Consider the following 20811-nt stretch of genomic DNA (forward strand, 5'->3'; position numbering starts at 1 on the left):
CCGGGATAGCCTTCAGATCTGTAGTCTCTCCCAGGAAGGGAGTAGAAGGAGGGTGGAGGAGAGGAACAGACTTGGTAGGAGCCTCCCAGACTATCATGCAACCTAAGAAAGGTTCTGCAAGGCCACTGAAAAGTCTTCAAGCCAGTCAGCTATCAGAGGAATTCCTGTCTCCCAGGAATGGACCTGCCCTAGTACCTTTGCCTTGCACCGTCAGGAACTAATAGAAACCACAGAAGGCACAGCCCCAGTGCAAAAGCAGCCCAGGATTGCAAAGTGGAGGAGCTGGGCCCTCGTCAAATACATTCTCTGTATTCTCCGCCCCCACCCCCAACTGAAGACCTGTGCCAGAGACCTCCAGGGTGGTAAAGGGGCTCAGTACCTTTCAGCAAAGCCCTTCCCTAACTAGCACTTTTGAAGTGCTCCCTAACTATTAATTTAACTTCTCCCTATGACAGGACTGGAAGAGGAAAAGGAAAAGATAAAGTAGAAGTAAATGTTATTTGAACATTTAACACAAACCCACAAAGTTTTCACCCTTGTAAACAAGGCACCAAACGTTTTATTTCTTTCAGTTCCTACACAAGTAAATGACTCTGAAAGCATTTTTAAAAATACAAAAGACATCACACTTTACCAATGAATTATTTCAGTCTCAGGGGATTAAATCAAATTAAAATGTTACATATATTTGACAGTTTATTTCTATGCCAACTGAGATGGTGAATTTATAATATTTCTATGAATTCTTTTAGTTCAATGTTTTTTGTACATGCCATCAGTACAATATGATTTACTTAAATATTTAGGACACTGTCAATAGCTGTGATTCATATGAGACATATAATCAGATATCTCAAATTCCTGATTAAGTCTGCTTTAAAGACACAGAATACGAGCACATTTGCTGTGAAATTCTGTTTATAATGCTCCATTTAATAAATTGCAATTAACCACTGATGCAGAAATTCTGTTTAAGGCTGGAAGTTTTATACATGACACTTTCCTTCACAGAAAAAAAAAAAAGATGTTGAAAAGGCAAAGACCACCATTCTATATCAGAGATCAAATATTTAGGGCATTAGTTATTATATCCTCTTTCTAGAGTCTACAGTAAACAATAACTAAAAAGATTTAAGGCTGGTCTTTAAAAACATAAAGATAGTAGAAACTACCACACATCAACAAAAACAGAGCAAACCAAGTATATTCACATCTTCATTCCATCATGAATTTAGTGATTTGAAATAAATGCCATGTAAAAACCAGAAGCAAATGTAACGATTCATTCAAGGAAATTAAATACTTCTAAGCATTAAAAAATTTTTTTTAATGTTTATTTATTTGTGTGTGTGTGTCAGAGAGAGAGAGAGAGAGAGAGAGAGAGAGAGAGAGAAAGAGAGCAAGCAGGGGAGGGGCAGAGAGAGAGGGAGACACAGAATCTAAAGCAGGTTCCAGGCTCCAGCTTTCAGCACAGAGCCTGACGCGCGGCTTGAACGCATGAGCTGCAAGATCATCACCAGAGCCGAAGTCAGATGTTTCTAAGCATTTTTTAAAAAGCTTTTGTAGGCAGTATATCTCTGGTCAGCGTAAGTGAGGTGTGGAAACGACAAAAATATTACTGTGCCGAACAGATTCTCACAGGCTTGCTCCCTCAAAGGACACACTGACCAGTTATTTTCCACAGTGTTCTTATATATGCCTTATTTTACTTATATACACAATTAACTTTTTCATTCTTTCTGTAAGTATTTAAAATACATTTCAAGGTATGCATTAAGTATTAATTTATGATGCCCTTAAAAATCTTTCAATTTATTAAAAAAACAATCTCTAAGAATATAGAAATATTGAGCTTTTCATATTTCTGAGTCTTGAAAAACTTAAAGTACAATATTTTCATGCATCAGCAAGTTATAATTGTGCCATTTAAGTTCCTCTTGAAAGAGCATGGAAATAATTTCAAAAGTTTCACGAATGCTACGTTACAGAGACCGGACCACAGATATTTTAAGATTTGATTTTCCATATGCATTTATACTGTAATGCAAGGAAGAAAAATAAGCACCAAAGGAAAACGTGTTTTATTAGGAGAAAAATAACATGAAAAGAAAATAGGAAACATGTCATTTCTTCCTTCAGTGGCTTTTCTTCAATTACCTGGTTGCCCCAAAATATTATCTCAGTTCAATTATTGAATAAATTACCCCTAAATAAAATACCCAGTATCTGTCCAAAGGTTTGTCCAAAACCTCCTAAAGAACAATTGTCATTCAAAGCTCTTTTCTTATTCTTCAACAAGAACTTTAATTAAAAACAAGCCCAATGCCCTTTGTTTCACAATTTAAACATTAATGGAAATTTCATTCTGGGTTTAAAGTGATATTTCTTTGAGGGTCTGACTCATTTGAGTGGCAGTGCAGAAAAGTGAATTGCTGACAACACAGAGTTACAAAATTAGAGTCAAAAGTAAAGGGAAAAAAATGGAAAATCCAACACTATCCTGGAAAATAATTCTAAAACTACAGTATAGCTTGAAAAATTCTCTTTAGCAAGATAAAAAAGAGTGATTTATAGACAAGACTGATGGTTGGTTTTTCTCCCAGTAGCAGCCCCCTGGGATCTGTGACTAAAATGGTGTCTGGGGCCTGAGAAGTTTCAGTGATGATTGCTTCATTAATTTTTGCTGGTGTCTCATTGACTGTGCATCACCAATGGCATTACATACTCTCTGTAAAATAAAATATTTGTTATGAATGGTAAAGACAAGTATGGGCTCATGTGAAGGAGAAAGGTCTAAAAGCAAGAACTGAAGCTCTCCACACAGGTCCGACAGCAGAGGATAAGAATACACAATCCAAACAGGCAATGCAAAATAAGACGCTTCTGCTCCATTAAGACTGCAATATATTATTTTAAGCTTACATATCCATCCAGAGTTATAACTGGAAGATCTTTTGAGAGAAATAATGGGTATTATTATAACAGATTAAAAAAATCTTTCAGCTAAAAAATTAAGGGTCATTCTTTAAAATAAATTGTTTACCTCTGCTGTGGCGTTATCCTGCAGATAAATGTGCCGGCAGCCATGACTGGCACTGTCTTTTTTGTGGAACAGACTCTGCTCCTGTTTCAAAAGAAACAATGACAGAAGAAAAATTATTCTGGGGAAGAAAAAAAAAATTCTAACTTTTAATTGCATGCTTAAATGTAAACTCTATTTTATAACAAATAGACTAATGAAATATACCTATTCAGGTATGGTAAGTACTAAATCATTTTGGTACAAGGCTAGTGGTTCCATATGTGTGAGCTGTTAGAACTTATGAAATCGGATGACTACACAACTATCTGTACAAAATAATGACTTTCTACAGGCTATGATAAATAGCCTACAGAAACAGCACTTGATAACTCACCACATCTGACAAATCAAAAAATCCTTCCTTCATTTCCTTGGCTGATAGATAAAATTCTTATATAATGTAAAACACACTGAGTCAATTTTCACCACGGATGTGAAAGAAGAGTGATAACCCAGGAGCCTGTAATATATATGCAGAGTGACACAGTCTTTCCTAGTCTGAAAACTATGTTTCATATACCAAGAGGCTCTTTCGATTTTGACACTCTACAATGAGGTGAGGCTGAAAAACAAAATGGTACTGTTTCGCAATTTCTTTTATTTGTGAGCTTCTGTGAAAAGAAAACATAAATTAAAGGATAAAAGTACCTACATCTCTAACTACTAAATTTTATGATAAATAGTTTTCAGATGGTTTTAATAATAGAGATAACATCATTACTGCTTAGAAGAAAATACATACTCTAGTAGTTACCATTCTTAGAATGATAATTTGTGGTGTTTTTTTAAGGGGTGAAAATAAATTTACAATATATCATATATAATAAAAATTATACATTTCAAAGTGAGTCTGAGAACTAAGCAAAAGGTGAGGGCATCAATTCTGCTAATTACTTGCTATGTAATTCAAAAGTTCTTTCTTGGAAAATGATGGGACAGAAGGACATGAAAGTATTATATACTTAAATTGTATTAGTATTTTGTAAGTGCCAACTATGATAAAACATGAGTGTTTCAGATAAAATATTTATAATAATCTAATTTATAAAAACCTAAAAAAAGGAATCTTTCCAGAAGCATCTAAGATTGCAGCAAAATAGTTATTCATATGACATTAGAAAAAATATTCTATTTACGAATGCTTTATTCTGGCAAAAAGGAAGTATCAACATCCTAATTCTTTCATTGAACAGAATTGATAATTCACTCAACACAATCAAGGACTGTCAAAAAAGTACAGTACACAAATAAGTGATTATAACACATCTTTCCTTATACTTCACCATATTATTATAATAGTATCATCATCATCATCCTCACCATGATCCTTCAAACACTCTGTGTTGTTAACTGTAAAAGAGAGCCAGAAAGCACTGGTTTCCACTCACTTAACAAATTCTTGGCTCTGAACATGCAACTCATTTATTCTTACCTTGACTGAAATTTTTAGCAGGTTTCCATGGACACTTGGAGGAGACACAAAATCTTCAAATGGACACTGCCAGTCTATGGACATATGGCCTAGGATTTCAACTTCCTTTATACACAACACTCGCCTGTTTTGCAAAAGGAAACAAAACATGCAAGTGGTGATAAAGACAATTAGTCTAATATTTTGCTCTGCTGGATGGCAGACATGGAACTAGCTCAGTAAACAATATAACCTGGCACTTAAAAAATAAAAAGGTACGCTTCCTATTAAAAAAAAGTCTAGGTAGGTAGCTGTCAAATAAAGAGCAAATACGGCCCCTACCAACCAACATAGCAGACATTCAAAAATTCCCCTTCTGCCAATCTTGCAAAATTCAGAAAAGTGTAATTTTTTAAAAACTGACCGAAATACTAAAATCATCTTTAAAACACATAAGGAACAGGCTGTACTCTCATCCAGGAAGCAATAAAGGCAGAAGCTCCTGAAAAGGTTTCACTTGGAAAATTATTAATTGCTCTTTACTGTCAATCATCTATGCCTTCCAGTCAAGAAAGAATGTGCAGGAAATGTCAGAAACCTCAAATGTCAGCAAAGTTTCACTTTAGGCCTATTAATAAATATCAGGTTTGAACACTTTAACACTAATGTACTGTATCACAGAGTGAGTATCCCATTTTACTCAATAGCAAAAAAAAAAAAAAAAATTTTTTTTAAAAAGAAAAAGAAAAAAAGAAAAATCATAGAGTCCTTAAAGGCCATCTGCATTGATTTCCCAGTGTGTGATTCAGATTAATTACTGATATAACCATACTTGATTCTAAAGTTTCCATTACAGAGAGCATGATTAGGAAAGTAGAGGAACAGTTAATTCTACAAATATTCAGGGTGCTGGAAAAACAAGAAAGATACGGTTTCTGCCTGAGAGGTACTTATAGGTTAGAAGACAAATAAACACATAAATATATATCTCAGCACAGTTAGATGAGTGCAATAGCAGTGTGGAAAATTCTTCTGGAGCACAAGAGAGAGGGACTGATTATGTGGGTAAAGTATGTGGCGTAAAAGCTGATTTTTATTTTATTTTTTTTATGTTTATTCATTTTTGAAAGACAGAAAGAGACAGAGCGCAAGCAGGGGTGGAGCGGAGAGAGACGGGGGGCACAGAATCTGAAGCAGGCTCCAGGCTCTGAGCGGTCAGCACAGAGCCCGACGCGGGGCTGGAACTCATGAACCATGAGATCATGACCTGAGCCGAAGTCGGACGTTCAACTGACTGAGCCACCCAGGCGCCCCGAAAAGCTGATTTTTGAAAGAAAGGAGTTCTCTACGTGGGAAAGGAAAATGATAGTCTAGACAAATGGAATAGATCACTGACATAAACAGCAGTACAAGAAAGGGAAGGTTTATTTGAGGAATGTTGAGGTCTGTAGCTGGATGGATATACACAGAGGTGAGAAAATTAGTTCCAGATCTTAAAGAATTTTTTGCGTTAAAAAAATTTTTTTTCCATTTAAATAAATTTTAACTTTAACCTACAGGCAAGGGGAACTTTCATGATAAAGTTTCCTATTTTAGAGTCATGGATCTAGTGGCCAAGGGAGGAGAGGTGGGGTAGACAAAGGAAAAAGTTACTACAATACTCCCACCAGGAAACAGAATGTCAGTGAAGGCAGCAGCTGTGAGAAGGGAAGAGAGCAAGCTAGATTCCAGATGCTTAGAAGGTAAAGATGAATGAACTAGGTAACCAATGGAGGGTAGGAATAAAAATAAACCCCCAGCACTGTATTTTTCAGCAGAGGAACTACTGTGATCTGGGTCTGAGTTGGGACTGTGTTGTGCTTGGTAGGAAGTTCAGCATCCGAAGTCCCAGCCTTGGTAGGGCCCTCCGATCATTGTGACATCCTTCCACACCCCTTCATATTCCAAACAGTCTCTAGAAAGTGGATTACACTTCCCCCCACCTCCTGCCCCAGAAGAGAATCACAAGAGCTAAGTGTTACAGATAACTATTACAAATCACTGTGTCAAATGCAAATTCATCATTCCCACTGTCTTTAAACTCCTTCCTCTCTTGACCAGGCCAATAACATTACTGTCCTCCTGCCACTCTAAATCTCCTTCATTCTCTTCCTCTCGCTCCACATTTACCATTCTCTTCCTCTTGCTCCAACCCCCTCGGTACCTAAGCCCCAAACCAGAAGGTCATCTTTTATTCCCTTCTCTTCTATATTTAATCAGTCACCAAGCTCTGGTCTCTTAAGGCTGCTCCTTCTATCAGTCTTGATTCTTTTAGTTTAGACCTCACCACCTCCTATCAGGGTAACTGCCACGGTCTCTATGGTACACAGAATTCTAAGATGGTCCCCATGATTCTGCGTATAGTATATGTGGGTTTATCGACTGGTATAAACCCTCGCAACTATTAATATGATGGATTTCACCCCCAAGATTAGGTTTTATTATAAGGCACAGGTGATTTTAAGAAAAAGTTTGATCTGCGTGGGTGTGACCTGACCACAAGGTCCTTTTAAATCTGGGTCAGAGACTGAGAATCCAGAGCGCAGTTGCTGGGCTGAAGATGCAGAAAGCCACATGGCCAAAATGAGGGTAGGCTCTAGATGGTGATAGCAGGTGCCTAGCTGACAGAGATCTAGGAAACTGGGGTATTAGTCCTACAAGTACAGGGAAGTGAATCCTGCCAACAACATTAAATGAGCTTAGCAGTGGATCCTTTCCACTTCCTTCCTTCAGGAAGGAAGCCTTATGCCTTGATTTCAGCCTGTGAGACCCTGAGCAGAGAGCCCAGACATGCCATCGCTGACTCCAGACCCAGGGAAATTGTGAGATAGTAAATTTGTGTTGTTTTAAGGTGCTAATTCTACGGTAATTTTCTGTGCAACAATAGAAAACTAACCAGTCTCTAACTGGTCTCCCTGTCTCCATTCTGATCCTTCTCCAATTCAGCATTCAAACTGCTGCCAGAGATTCTTCTAAACTGCAAACTTCATCATATTAGTCCTTGTGTACAAGTCGCAATGGGAATTTAAAAAAGACATGTGTGTACAATGTGCATATACCTTTATGTGAAAAGCTGGGTCAATGAGCAATAAAATGTCTATACTTTTTAAAAAATTAATACTCTTCCATCACATTAATGATAAAATCTATACCCTTCAGATGTCATGAGCAGACACCTATGGCTTATTTCATCTCCCAGTGATTCCCTACAAACATCCTACAATCCAGCCATTTCACATGATCTTATTATTCCAAGTGCCATATTTTCATCTTTTATGCTTCTGATTGCCTGCTGTTTACCTATATGAAAAATCCATAGTCCACAAGACACAGCTCAAGTACCTTCTCCCTAACACCTTCCCCATAACACCTTGGTTCTCACCTTACTGGACTGAGAGGTTGTTCTGTCTTCAGAGTCTCTGTTTATCACTTTATCTTAGCCTCTAGCACACTGTGAGATCACTGATGTTTAGGTCCCTCTTTTAGAGGAGGAACGGACAGAGATACAACTTTTATCTGTGTCCCTATTTCTGTTAGCCACTGCTAGTGTAATGGTCTGAATGTTTACATCCTCACCCAAATCATACATGGAATCCTAACTCCACTGTGATGGCATTTAGAGTTGGAGCCTTTGGGAGGTGATTAGGTCATGAGGGCGGAGCCCTCAGCATTGGTATCAGTGCCATTATAAAAGAGGCCTGAGAAAACACCCTCACCCCTTTTGCCATGGGAGGACATAGCAAGAAGACAGCCATCTATGAACCAGGAAGTGAGCCCTCACCACACACAGAATCTGCTGGCACCTTGATCTTGGACTTCCCAGCCTCCAGAATGGAGTGAAATAAATGTTTGTAGTTTAAGTCACCTATCTATGGTATTTTTGTTATAGCAGCCAACACAGACTAACACAGATGGTTAAAAAAAAAAAATGTCTGTTTGGAGAACAATTTCCTAATGAAGATTACTAAAATAAAATACTAAGCTGGAATTAGGATTAATTAGTGGAGATATAGCCTAATAAATTTGGATCATAAGAACTCATATTTTTTCCTAAAAACTGATAAGAAAAAAAATGAGACCAAATTTTGGATGAATTTCAATATGAAAAAATTAAAAGCCCTTTATATTGGAAAACTCAAAAAATAATCATGAAAATATTAATAATACATTGGGTAAAAAGGGATAATATTAACTTACAAAATGCTATTTCAATTCAGTAAGAAAAAAACAAAAAATGAGAAAGGATATGAAAAAGCAATTCATAGAACAGAAAATATACATAGATGATGAATATATTAAAATGTTCATAATCATTAGCAATCAAACAAGTGCTAATTAAAACAAAGAATTATTTTCTGCCCATTAAGTCAGCAAAACCCAAAAAGTTTAAATGAGAACACTAGTCTTAGGAAAACACACAAAATAAAGTGCATTCTCTTGTACTGTTAGTTGTATGTAAAAAAAAAAATCAATTACAACTGTTCTGACAAAACAACTTGGCAATAGACAGGGCCTCAAAAACCTTCACAATTTTTAAATCAGCAATCCCATTGATTATAACTTATCCTAAGAAAATAATTATAGACTTAGCTGCAAGAAGACTCAGCTGCAAAGACGTGCTTATAATAATACAGTATTCGGAAGGAAAAAACTGATTATCAAATAGTAAGGTAGCATTTGAAAAACTTATAGTATAGCCATAAATACAATATTGTATAGTCATTAAAAATCATGTTGTCAAAGAATATCTAATGGTTTGGGAAGATGATCATAATACACTGTTAGGTGAACAACCTAAGTTAGTTACATATACATAATATATTTTTTGTACATAGTTTTTACAAAATATGTATAATGTAAAAATGAGATATACCAGCTGGCTGGTGGGATTGCTGGTAAAGGCTATTTTTAGGGGCTATCATAATTTATGATTCAAACCAGGACATTTTTAAGAATGAAAGGGATAGCTACTAAAAATTTCATTGGGACAAAAGTACAGACCAGTTCTGTTCTAGACAAACCATAATTACGGTTACTTTATTTCCATCCTTTAAATTATTGTCTTTATCAGGGGTGGGCAAACTATGCTGTGAGCCAAATCAAAGTGAAGCTAAGTACCTGGGAAATAGTATAGCCCTTAAAGCCTAAGTATTTGCTATCTGTCCCTTAAAGAAATTCTGTTGATTCCTGATCTATATCAAATACAATGAATAAGCATAACTCTAGCAATAAAAGAGTTATTTTTTAAAACACCAATTTTAGACAAAATGCCATTTTTAAGTAAGCATTAAAGGTAAAACAAATCAGCATAATGATAATTACTTCAATCAAAGAAATTCCTGCTAGAGTCTTCTAAAGCTACAAGGAGACTTAAGTCACTGTACTGGTCAGGAATATTTTACTAACTGCCTCCCAAAAAGCTCTGTAAGCGACCAGATTTAAAATTACTATGATTTTTCATTTTACTTGAAGAAAAACCAAGTATATAATGTGCACAGTAATAGTCCCAAAAAATGCCTAAATCAAACAAGTTTTAAAGTATTAAGTATTACCAGAAACAACCCCTCAAAAAACCCCTGATTTCCATTACCTAGTATTGAATTACATAAAAGATATACAATTTAAAATTTTTTTTTTCAACGTTTATTTATTTTTGGGACAGAGAGAGACAGAGCATGAACGAGCGAGGGGCAGAGAGAGAGGGAGACACAGAATCGGAAACAGGCTCCAGGCTCTGAGCTGTCAGCACAGAGCCCGACGTGGGGCTCGAACTCACGGACCGCGAGATCGTAACCTGGCTGAAGTCGGACGCTTAACCAACTGCGCCACCCAGGCGCCCCAAAAGATACACAATTTTAAAATGAATTAACACACTGCCATTGAAGCTAAGTACAATATATGATACAAACAAATATTGTTTTTGGCCTAATAAAATGGACACACTATAAAATTGTGGGCATAAAAAATAAGTGATTACTTGTCCAATCAGTAAAAAATGCTTTTTAGATTGTTCTGTGAATATTTTTACTTTATGGACAAACCATACAACTAGTTGACTCACTGAAAAAGCTCATGGTTTAAGTCAAAATCCTGTCATGTTAGTCTTACTTTCTTTCCTTCCCATTCAAATATATTTCAATGTAATAAAGAATTTAATTCAGATTTCTGTCTACTGTAACTACCCTAGCTTGGTCCTATGAAATACACAACTTAAGAAAGTTTTGAAGATTATTAATATATACTAGCCATTTTGGAGTAAGTGATGTAGGATAAATCTCAGGAAAATAAACGTACTGTAGTCCAAGTTCTTACATTTGGAAAAATTATCTACCACTCCCAAAATACTTAGAAAAAATTGGAAAAAAACACACAGAAGTAATACCATCCTTAAAAAAGGTGTTCTCATCATCTAAAATAAAACCTACTAAGAAAAAATGATTCATGAATTCAGCTTCCATAGCTGGATTTACAATTCACGTGTAACATATGACTACTATACGTATGGAGTCCATTCTAGACTCCGTCTCTCAGTAGTGGTGTAACTGGGATACATGCTGACCCTCAGTTTCAACATCTCCAAAATGAGACGGTTGGAATAGACAACCTCAAAGGACCCATCTAGAGTGTATCTTTGTGATTCACTGACAATGAACATCTTGTAATTTAAGTATAGTTCTCCAAACCCTCTGCCACGATAGTTTTCAAAATTCTTATCATCTATATAGTTTGCATTTGAAAAAATATCACTTGAACTTAATACCTATTTGTAACCATAAGGATTGTCTTCTTGCTTCCAGAAATAGCACAGTGGCATCGATAAGTCTCTCCTTCTAACCTTTTAACATGATTCTGAAAAGAAAACAAGACTCAAGATTTGCGTAGTACATGCATCCAAATAGTATTTCCAATACTGTGTATTAGTTTATTATAGTAACAGTGCTAGTTAGGAAAAAGAATTATTAGAAACAAAAACACAATATTGGCACATGAAACTAGAAAAATATTCATAGCACATTTATAAATTAACTTCCACTGTGCCTTAAACGACAAATCTGTATTAAATACTTACTAAGTGATCTTCTGATAAAATATACCTCATTCTGTGATAACTCAGCAGTTTAAAAATATCTACCAGAAATAATCACACATTTTCATTAACGGAATATAATATATGCAAATATAAAAGTGTGACATTAACATTACAGGGGTTCTTAACCTTGGGTCCAAGGAAGGACCTGGAAGGTCTATGAACCGTCTAAAATAGACTCTAAAGTTTTGAAAATGTGGTTTTGCAACTTTTTTCAAAGGATGGTTCATATTTTTCATCAGATTTTTTCAAGTGGTCTGTGACCCTTCTCAAAGGTGAAGAATCACTGATTTACAGAGAGATAAATATACCACAATAATAAAATTCCAAGAGAACTGATATTTAATGTTTTTGAATTATGTGGTCTTATAGATTAAACGTGCATGAAAAGCCAATGTATACACCAAATTATATTCTTGATAAAAAAGAAAATATTATGTCAATATTAACACAAACATGAAGAGTTTCTAAGATTTCAAATAGCTGGCACAATTTATTGCTAAAGACAATTAACAAGCATAAATAATTCAAGTATAAATAGCACATTAAAATACATTTATTTTCATTTCAACTGTCTCCAAACTATTGTGATTTGAATTGGCACACATTAAAAACAGTTATTTTTTATAGCTAATGCTAATGAAATATCATTGACATTATCTATAATGCACGATTAAAGATCAGATGATATAATGTATATGAAACTACAGAACATAAACATACCTAATAAACAAGACCATAACATTTATAACCAAGAATACAACATCAATATTATTAAAGGATAACCTAATAATAATCACAAGCAGAGAAAGCACATTTGTTATTATTTCAATGCTTAAATACACATTTTTAGAAAATCCTTGGTTCAGTTATTCCTTGACAGTTATGAAAAGCCATGAACAAAGATGAATCCCCAAAGAAACAGGATCTCATCTTCAGAATGAGTCTCAGAGACAAGTGGAATTTAAGTCACTTGTTTCACATCCTGCCTGTGAGAATTAGCCAAAATCTTTCAATATTTATACCTTAAATTCTATAATAAAGAAAAATGGGAAATGAATATAACGATTCAATACACTTATTTTCAGCTTTGAAATTTAAATGTTAAAATATTTAGATTTGAGATGCAATGTAAAAGAAATACTACCCACTTCCCATTTCGTATGCACTTTCATTAGTTTATCAGGGTACTGTGCTTTGAACCACTGAAAGCCTTTAAAGGGCAATGTATCACCACACTACACTACCAGAAACTATTTTAAGCACTACTAAAATCCACTACACTCTGAGATTCAGATTAAGATATTCAGTCACTGATGGCAGCAGGAGAATAGATTTACAATATTTAGCAAAAGCATTCAAGATTTTCAAGTAAATTCTAAGGAAATAATATATGAAAAAACAATATTTATAAGGATGTTTATCACAGAATTATTAGTGTTAGTAAAATAACAGAAGCATCTTTAATGCCAACAACTTGGAATGATCAAATACACACTAGAAGGTTACCTCAATAGATGGTAATGCAAGAATTAAGAGTGAAGCATTTCTATGAACATGGAAAAATGTAATTAAAATAAAAAAGCAACAGACATCATTTTAAATATCATATAGTCACAAGTATGTGAACCAAGTGAATATTAAATAAAAACTGGCCATATATATATATGTGTGTGTGTGCATATATATATATATGCATGTGTGAACAGTATCTTAGGAGAATAAGGGTGAAGCAGAAAAGTATATCCTATGAAAACACAGTGTATGATTTAGTAATTTTGAAAGCTTAGTGAAAAATACAGAGCAATACTCAAGAGAAAAAGAAAATGGGGTAAATGAAAAGATTCCCAAATAAATTATTTAGAATGTATCCATATTATAGTAAGAGGGCTAGGAGGGAATAATTTTACACTCCAGTGTTCTTTAATATTTACCCCGATAACAAGTTTTGTTATACTTGGTCCCTGAAGACTGAAGTTTTCATTTCTTTTGTATATCCAGCACAGTCTAGATAATCAATAAATACTTCATACCTAAGTGATTACAGCAAGATAGGCAAGGGATCAAACAGCCTAAATTTAACTATCCATGCCTACCCCTGTCACCTATGGAAAAAATTAGCAAGTCCTCTCATTAATGTACAATCATTTTATTTTTTCCGGTAACTACAATAATATATTAAACTTTAAAATGGTGTCTGATATAATAACAAAAACTAATAAATCAGAGATATATTTAGCTAAAATAATAAAAATTACTTGAATTTTGTGCTTCTAGACATGCAGTTGAAAAAAGGGAAATCACAAGGTTACTAATGTAAAGAACTAAACAAAAGGTAAACAATAAGAAAAAAATGTAAACAAGTTACACAATTTCCCAAAAGACTCATAAAATTGCAATATATCCAAGAAAATTAAAAATCGTTACTTTTACCTAAGAAGGAAGGGTAATTATTAGTGATGATTTAAGACAGCATCTTGATTAGTTATTGTGCTTGGTTCTCAGAAATTGTACATGCGGTGACATTTTTGCCAACCCTCAATTATCTAGGCACAAGAAGAGTCTGTCAGCTACAGTTTTAGGCTGATCTTTGGGTGTCATTTTTTCTCCTTTAAAGTGCTTGTATTAAATAAGCATTCAATTACTTCTTTTGGTAACGACAATTTAAAAAATATATAATCCAACTGAACAGTTGTACGTTAGCAGTTTCACTCTCTTCAAATGTATGACGCATTAAATGTAAGTTTATACTTTGGTTTCAATTTTGGGGAGAAGGATGAAAGCTGCTAGATAAGATGCTGTTAAGTCAAATCAAACATTTCTATCATTTATCATAAGAAATCAAACTGCAATTTACTTTGAAAATTAACTATGAGGGTACTAATTTCAAAATGATAGTTTATAATTATTTTGTTCTAAGATAACAAATCCTCTTTAAAAACTTAAAAGCTTAAAAAGGATTGGTTTTTAAAACTAAAGATAGCTATAAATTCAAGGGACACATAAATAATTTGCCTAATTACACGTTCAACTTTTATTTATGTTAAGTAAAACTAATAACTGTGAAATAAGCATAATCAACAAGGAGATTCAAGTTTTGAAAAGTAAAAATGCCAAGGGCTGACATTTATGTAACATCATTATAAAATGATTGCTATTTGTCCAGCAAGAGTACTGAGAGGTTAAAAAAAAGAAAAAAGAGATTAAGGGCACATGTTCTCAAAATTCATGTCTCAATGCTTCTTTGAGGTCTAAGGACAGACCAACAGCAACTTGTATTTCAGTTATTAAAACATAAGCCCCAGTTAACAGCCCCATAAATTGAGTAAATTGGGGTGCTGTGTGAAACACAGTTAGGTCATTCCATCATCAGGACTCACAGATAGAAAGAACACATAACAGATTGGACATAAGAATTGTTCTTATTTTTCTGATTTACCCGAAAGTACATGAATACCATAAGAAAAGATAAAACTTTCAAAATGATAGTAAAATTGTCTGCCTCTGAACTCAATATAAGTTTTTCACCAACTAAAAAAAGAAGGGAGTTAATTTCCTACATCCTTTAATATTTCATATTAATCTCTTATTCCTGTACAGTATTACCAGGGATACCACCATTCTAATTTGTAGTTGAGCCAGTACAGTAAGTTGAGAGAGAGGTGAGAGTTGTAAAGAAAACTTAATTAAAATGAACAATCCATCTAAATAAATCAAAGACAGTCAATTAATACCACAGTTTGTTTTGATTTTTAAGGATGAAATCAAGTAGTAGCATAGGAAACATTTACTCCTGTATTTCCAGTTCTTGCTGTGTAGGCAGAAAAAGAAAGAAAATAAAGTTAGAAGCATGCAGGAAGATAAAATATATCAACATACAATAAAAACCAAAGGCTAAGAACAATGGAGAGTCATTTTACTTTGAAGTCAAAGTAGGAAAATATTAATAAATTTTTTTTTGCGGGGTGGGGGAATCCAGTCAAGGGAGAAAAGCAATTTACATATGTATATATTATTTAAAAGCAGTAAAGTTAAAACGAAAATAAAAACCAAAAAAAATCCACCTTAAAACATTTTTAAGGTTTAAAAAGATTATAATTATAATCTTTTTTCTTCTTTCCTCCAGCTTCTGTTTACCTGAATAAATCTAGATTTACAGAGTAGTCCAAATAAATTAATTTGGCTGGGAGAAAAGGAAGCAGTGGGATTCCTATAATTAGCTATAAAGCAGGAGACCAAAGTTAACAGTGTTAACTAAATGAGCTACCACACAAACAGTAATAAAGCCTAAGACTTCTTTTAACGCTTTGCTTTCTGCACAAAAAAGCTTTGTTCCTGTGCAGAAAAAAAAAAATGACGTTATTCCCATTTAAAACATTATGCTAAAACAAAAAAAATAAATAAACAATAAAATTCTACTCTACAAACCATGTTCCCTGTATAATCCTTACAAGAAGTTCATGAATCAGGAACTTTAAGAACCACCCATGGAATCCTCGTCCTAGAAATCTTTAATATTAAATTTTACCCGTGACCATGAAGAACAGAATTTATACCTCAAATAAATCGTAGCCCTCGGATTCCTGTCTTTCATATGGGCGAATGATGCCATCCTCGTGGATGAAACGAGGGGGTCGGAGCCTGGACACTTCCTCAGTTGACTCTGCTGCCCTGTAAAGGCAGCAGAATAAGCACAAAAAATATGTGAGAATCTTTCAAAATAATACAAATATATATGTATATTAAATACTGCACCACATTCCATATTGTACCAATATTTGATAAAAACAGAGTGATTTTAACTAACCGGTCCATTATTATGCGACAAGTATTATAAACAAGTCTGTCCGACTCCAATTCCTCCCCCCCCCCCCAACTTTTCTTAAAGGAAAGAAAATATCAAAATAACAAAGGCAGGGACTAACTTGTCCACTCTTTGTATCCTCGACATCTAGAACAGGGCCTGGCATATAGTAGATACTAATAAACATTTGTTGAACACAAGAGAAACTGAACCATAAAAACTGTCTCCTCTTACTCCTTTCTGGCGGCACTCCACCTTGTGAGTCTGTAAGCGCTTTCAGTCAGAATTTAACACTCTTAAGAGCAGGCAAAGTATTTAACTTATTTATGTATTCCTAGCTACCATAAGTCCATAGACACATGCCTTGTACATGGTATGTACTTAATTACCTCTGAATCCCTTGGAAGGTGCTGCTGGCCATATCTATGATTCCACCCGTTGGACGAGCCACAGCACCCACAAGTCCTTTTCCAATTCCTTTAAAGAATCCAGCAGCTCCTTCCTTTTTGGCACCTTCATAAAACCAAGGACAATGAATGTATAAAGATATTTTAAAATAAGCAAGTTTGAACTCAAAAAATCCTGAGCCAAATACTGAACTGTTTTACCTAGGAATCTTCTACATTTTGGCTTTCTAAAGAAGGTGAATTTAATCATAAAATGTAAAAAACAGTGGTTTTCAAAGTGTGTTAAAAATACCAATTATTAAGCCCCACCCCACACCTACTGAGTCAGAAAGTGAGGCCCAGTGATCAGTGTTTTAACACGCTGTCTGGGTCATCCTGAGTGGTGCTCAAGTTTTACAACCACTGCTTCTTAGACCCAAGAATCTAAGGTTTAAGAAATGACCAGAAATTTTTCTTTTTTGATTCTACCCTCAAGAGATTTTTCAAGCAGTGTTACCTTTTTTTTTTTCAAATAAAAGAACATTACTGAATTATAATTCACTTACCATATAATTCACATACCCATTGCAGTATACAAATTAAATGCTTTTGGGTATAGGAGAGTTGTGCAACCATCGCCACAATCAATTTTTAGAAAATTTGTATCATCTCGAACATAAACCCCATGACTATTAGCAATCATTCGCCATTTCCCCCAACCTGCCCTCAACTGATCCTGTGCAATTTAACTCCTTCCTCCCTGCCCCCCAGACTTAGGCAATCACTAATCTACTTTCCATCTCTATGGATTTGCCTATTCTGGACATTTCCTACAAATGCAATCAAACAATATGTGGTCTTTTGTGACTGGTTTTTTTTTTTTTTTTTTTTCATTTAGCAACATGTTTTCAGGGTTCATTCATCTTCTACTTGTAACAGCACTTGATTTCCTTTTACAGCTGGATACCATCCCATTGTAGAGATATACCACATTTTCTTTAATTATGCAATTGCTGACAGACATTTAGGTTGCTACCACCTTCTGGCTATTATGTTCTATGAACACTTATACATAAGTTTTTGAGTGAACACATGTTTTCAATTCCCTTAGATATATACCTAGAAGTGGAGTTGCTGTCACACACATTAACGCTGTGTTTAAATCCAGGTGTCGTGCTCGCTTTGGCAGCACATATACTAAATCCAGGTGTCCCAGCACCATTTGTTGAAATGGGTATTCTTTATGGAATTACCTTGGCACCCTTGTTGAAGATCAACTGGCCACAAATGTAAAGATTTACTTCTAGAATCTCAAGTCTATTCCATTGATCTATGTCCATCCATATGCCAGTACATTGTCTTAGTTACTGTACTTTTATGGTTTTTAAGTTGGATAGTGTAAGTTCTCCAACTATGATCTTTTTCAAGACTGTTGTGGCTATATTGGGTCACCTGAATTCACATACACATTTTACAATCAGCTTGTCAATTTCTGCAAAGAAGCCAACTGGGATTTTGACTGGGACTGCAATTTAAATAAAGTACCTTTTTAATAGGATAAAAAAAGATCTATTGCTATTGAGGATCTAAAGGAACCCAGTTGAACTATGGTCCCGCTGAAAATAACATTCAAAATCTGAATCATAATCTATTACTTAATCTCTCTACTTTCCGAAGAAAGTACATTCATTTAAAACCAATTTAAAACTACAAGCATAAAATCAGAAATTCTCTCAATTAAATAACTAGTAGCAATAACATCTGTTATGCTTATTATGTATCAATTCTTCAGACTTTGTACAGGAAGGAGACATTCTCAACCTACCTTCCACAGGTTTTGTTATTATCCCAGTCACTCCACCAACAACTCCCTGAAAGAGATATCAATCATAAAGTCAAACCTGAATGGAAGGTGCTTGAGCCAACCACTAGAGGTCTCCACCTACACACTAGATATAACTTTTTTTCAAAAAAATGAGGACTTATTTGATAATGTGAACATGTGGCTAAGTGAGCACTACAATTTTTTAAATATTACATAACAGAAAATTTTATTTTTTTTTTAATTTTTTTTTTCAACGTTTATTTATTTTTGGGACAGAGAGACAGAGCATGAACGGGGGAGGGGCAGAGAGAGAGGGAGACACAGAATCGGAAATAGGCTCCAGGCTCCGAGCCATCAGCCCAGAGCCTGACGCGGGGCTCGAACTCACGGACCGCGAGATCGTGACCTGGCTGAAGTCAGATGCTTAACCGACGACTGCGCCACCCAGGTGCCCCCAGAAAATTTTAAATAAAAGCACCTTGTACAAGTAAAATTCTATAACAGGAAGAATTAGAAAAGCAGGCAAAAAGATCCTACATCTGGCTCTGGAACCAATTTAGCTCTATAACCACGGGCAATTGATTCAATCTCTTTAAGCCTCAGTTTCCATATCAGTAAAATGAATGAGTTGAGCCAAATAATCCCTAAGATCTAATTACAAATTTTAATGAAATAACTTTTTAATTTAGTGGAAGTGTGGAAAACTGAAAACGAAAGGACCTCTGAAGGATAGCAGATAGCCTAAGAAGTAAAGTACTTTCTCTTACACAGCACACAACACTATAAATCACTGGTACAAACATGTTACAATTACAAGTTAAAAACAGTAATACGTTTATACATTCTTAATACTTGTCAAGTAATGGTAGTAAATAAAACTACCTGTATGTTACACAAATGCAAAGAAAGAGAACTGAAGTATACCCACTGTTTAAAAAATCAGATACTTCTGGGAAGAGAGGAGGGTGATCAAACAGAACTTTACAGAGTTACCTATATTTCCATTATTTATTAAATAATGTTACCTGTATAATTAAGCAATATTCGTAATTACCTGTATAATTTTTAAAGTACTGAAAAACAGTGAAAAGCAGTCCCTGGTTTACAAAAACTTAACTTATATACTTCCCTGCCACAAAAATGATCAACTGATGATGACCTAAACAACTCCCCCTCCCTCTCTTTACCATCGTTGACCATATTTCTCTCTGCTTTACTTCCTCCTCTTCCAGAAGAGAGCTAATCTGCCATCATCCTAGAGTTTTGACTTCAGCCCAAGTGCCAAATGAAGTCTGGGATTTGGGGGAAAGATGTGATGGTGGTATCAGCAAAGGAGAGCGCACAAGGAAACAGCAAAACCCATGGTTTTTCACTACTGCTGTTGTGACAGACTTTTACTCACAAGGAATATGCCAAGTTTCAAACAACCAGCTTCGAGTACATATTCTAAAGTGTATACAGAAGTTCAGGACTTCTTGGAGACTCAGTATGAGACTTACACGCAGGAAGCCCTTTCCTCCTCTGGCCAGGCTGTCTCCAAAATCTTTAGGCTGTCGACCCATCTCTTCTCTTCTTTTCTGCTGATATTCCTTGTCCATTGTAATTGCTGCCAAACCTTTCCCAACAGAACCAGTGATGCGAGATACAACTCCTGCTGCACCACCTATCAAAAGACCCGGAGAAGTAAGTCACATTGCTTCTTTATTTATTTTTTTATTTTTTTATTTTATTTATTTATTTTTTTTTCAACGTTTATTTATTTTTGGGACAGAGACAGAGCATGAACGGGGGAGGGGCAGAGAGAGAGAGAGACACAGAATCGGAAGCAGGCTCCAGGCTCTGAGCCATCAGCCCAGAGCCTGACACGGGGCTCGAACTCACGGACCGCGAGATCGTGACCTGGCTGAAGTCGGACGCTTAACCGACTGCGCCACCCAGGCACCCCTCACATTGCTTCTTTATTTTATTTATTTATTTTTGTTTATTTATTTTTTTTTTGGGACAGAGAGAGACAGAGCATGAACGGGAGAGGGGCAGAGAGAGAGGGAGACACAGAATCAGAAACAGGCTCCAGGCTCTGAGCCATCAGCCCAGAGCCCGACGCGGGGCTCGAACTCACGGATCGCGAGATCGTGACCTGGCTGAAGTCGGACGCTTAACCGACTGCGCCACCCAGG

The 20811-nt window shown here is 35.3% G+C and overlaps 1 protein-coding gene across 5 annotated transcripts in view; it reads right to left on the bottom strand.

The window, feature by feature from the left end:
- Positions 1–527: 527 nt before the first annotated feature.
- The window catches only part of VPS13C (vacuolar protein sorting 13 homolog C), a 197697-nt gene continuing 177413 nt past the window's right edge, over positions 528–20811 (bottom strand). For 2 of the 5 annotated variants that reach the window (XM_086710843.1, XM_086710842.1), the window contains 8 exons: positions 20134–20297; positions 18635–18680; positions 16813–16936; positions 16176–16290; positions 11293–11381; positions 4515–4638; positions 3044–3124; positions 528–2728 (listed from right to left, as the gene is read on the bottom strand). In XM_086710843.1, coding sequence (XP_086566969.1) covers positions 2627–2728; positions 3044–3124; positions 4515–4638; positions 11293–11381; positions 16176–16290; positions 16813–16936; positions 18635–18680; positions 20134–20297 — 845 coding nt within the window. In that variant the 3' untranslated portion in view covers positions 528–2626. Of the gene's footprint in view, positions 2729–3043; positions 3125–4514; positions 4639–11292; positions 11382–14052; positions 15431–16175; positions 16291–16812; positions 16937–18634; positions 18681–20133; positions 20298–20811 lie in introns of those variants that run through there. The other 3 variants (XR_015252690.1, XR_015252692.1, XR_015252691.1) reach the window with 2 other exon arrangements.

Source organism: Puma concolor, chromosome B3, assembly GCF_028749965.1.
Source record: "Puma concolor isolate L17-30 chromosome B3, mPumCon1.1.hap2, whole genome shotgun sequence".
NCBI lineage: Eukaryota > Metazoa > Chordata > Mammalia > Carnivora > Felidae > Puma > Puma concolor.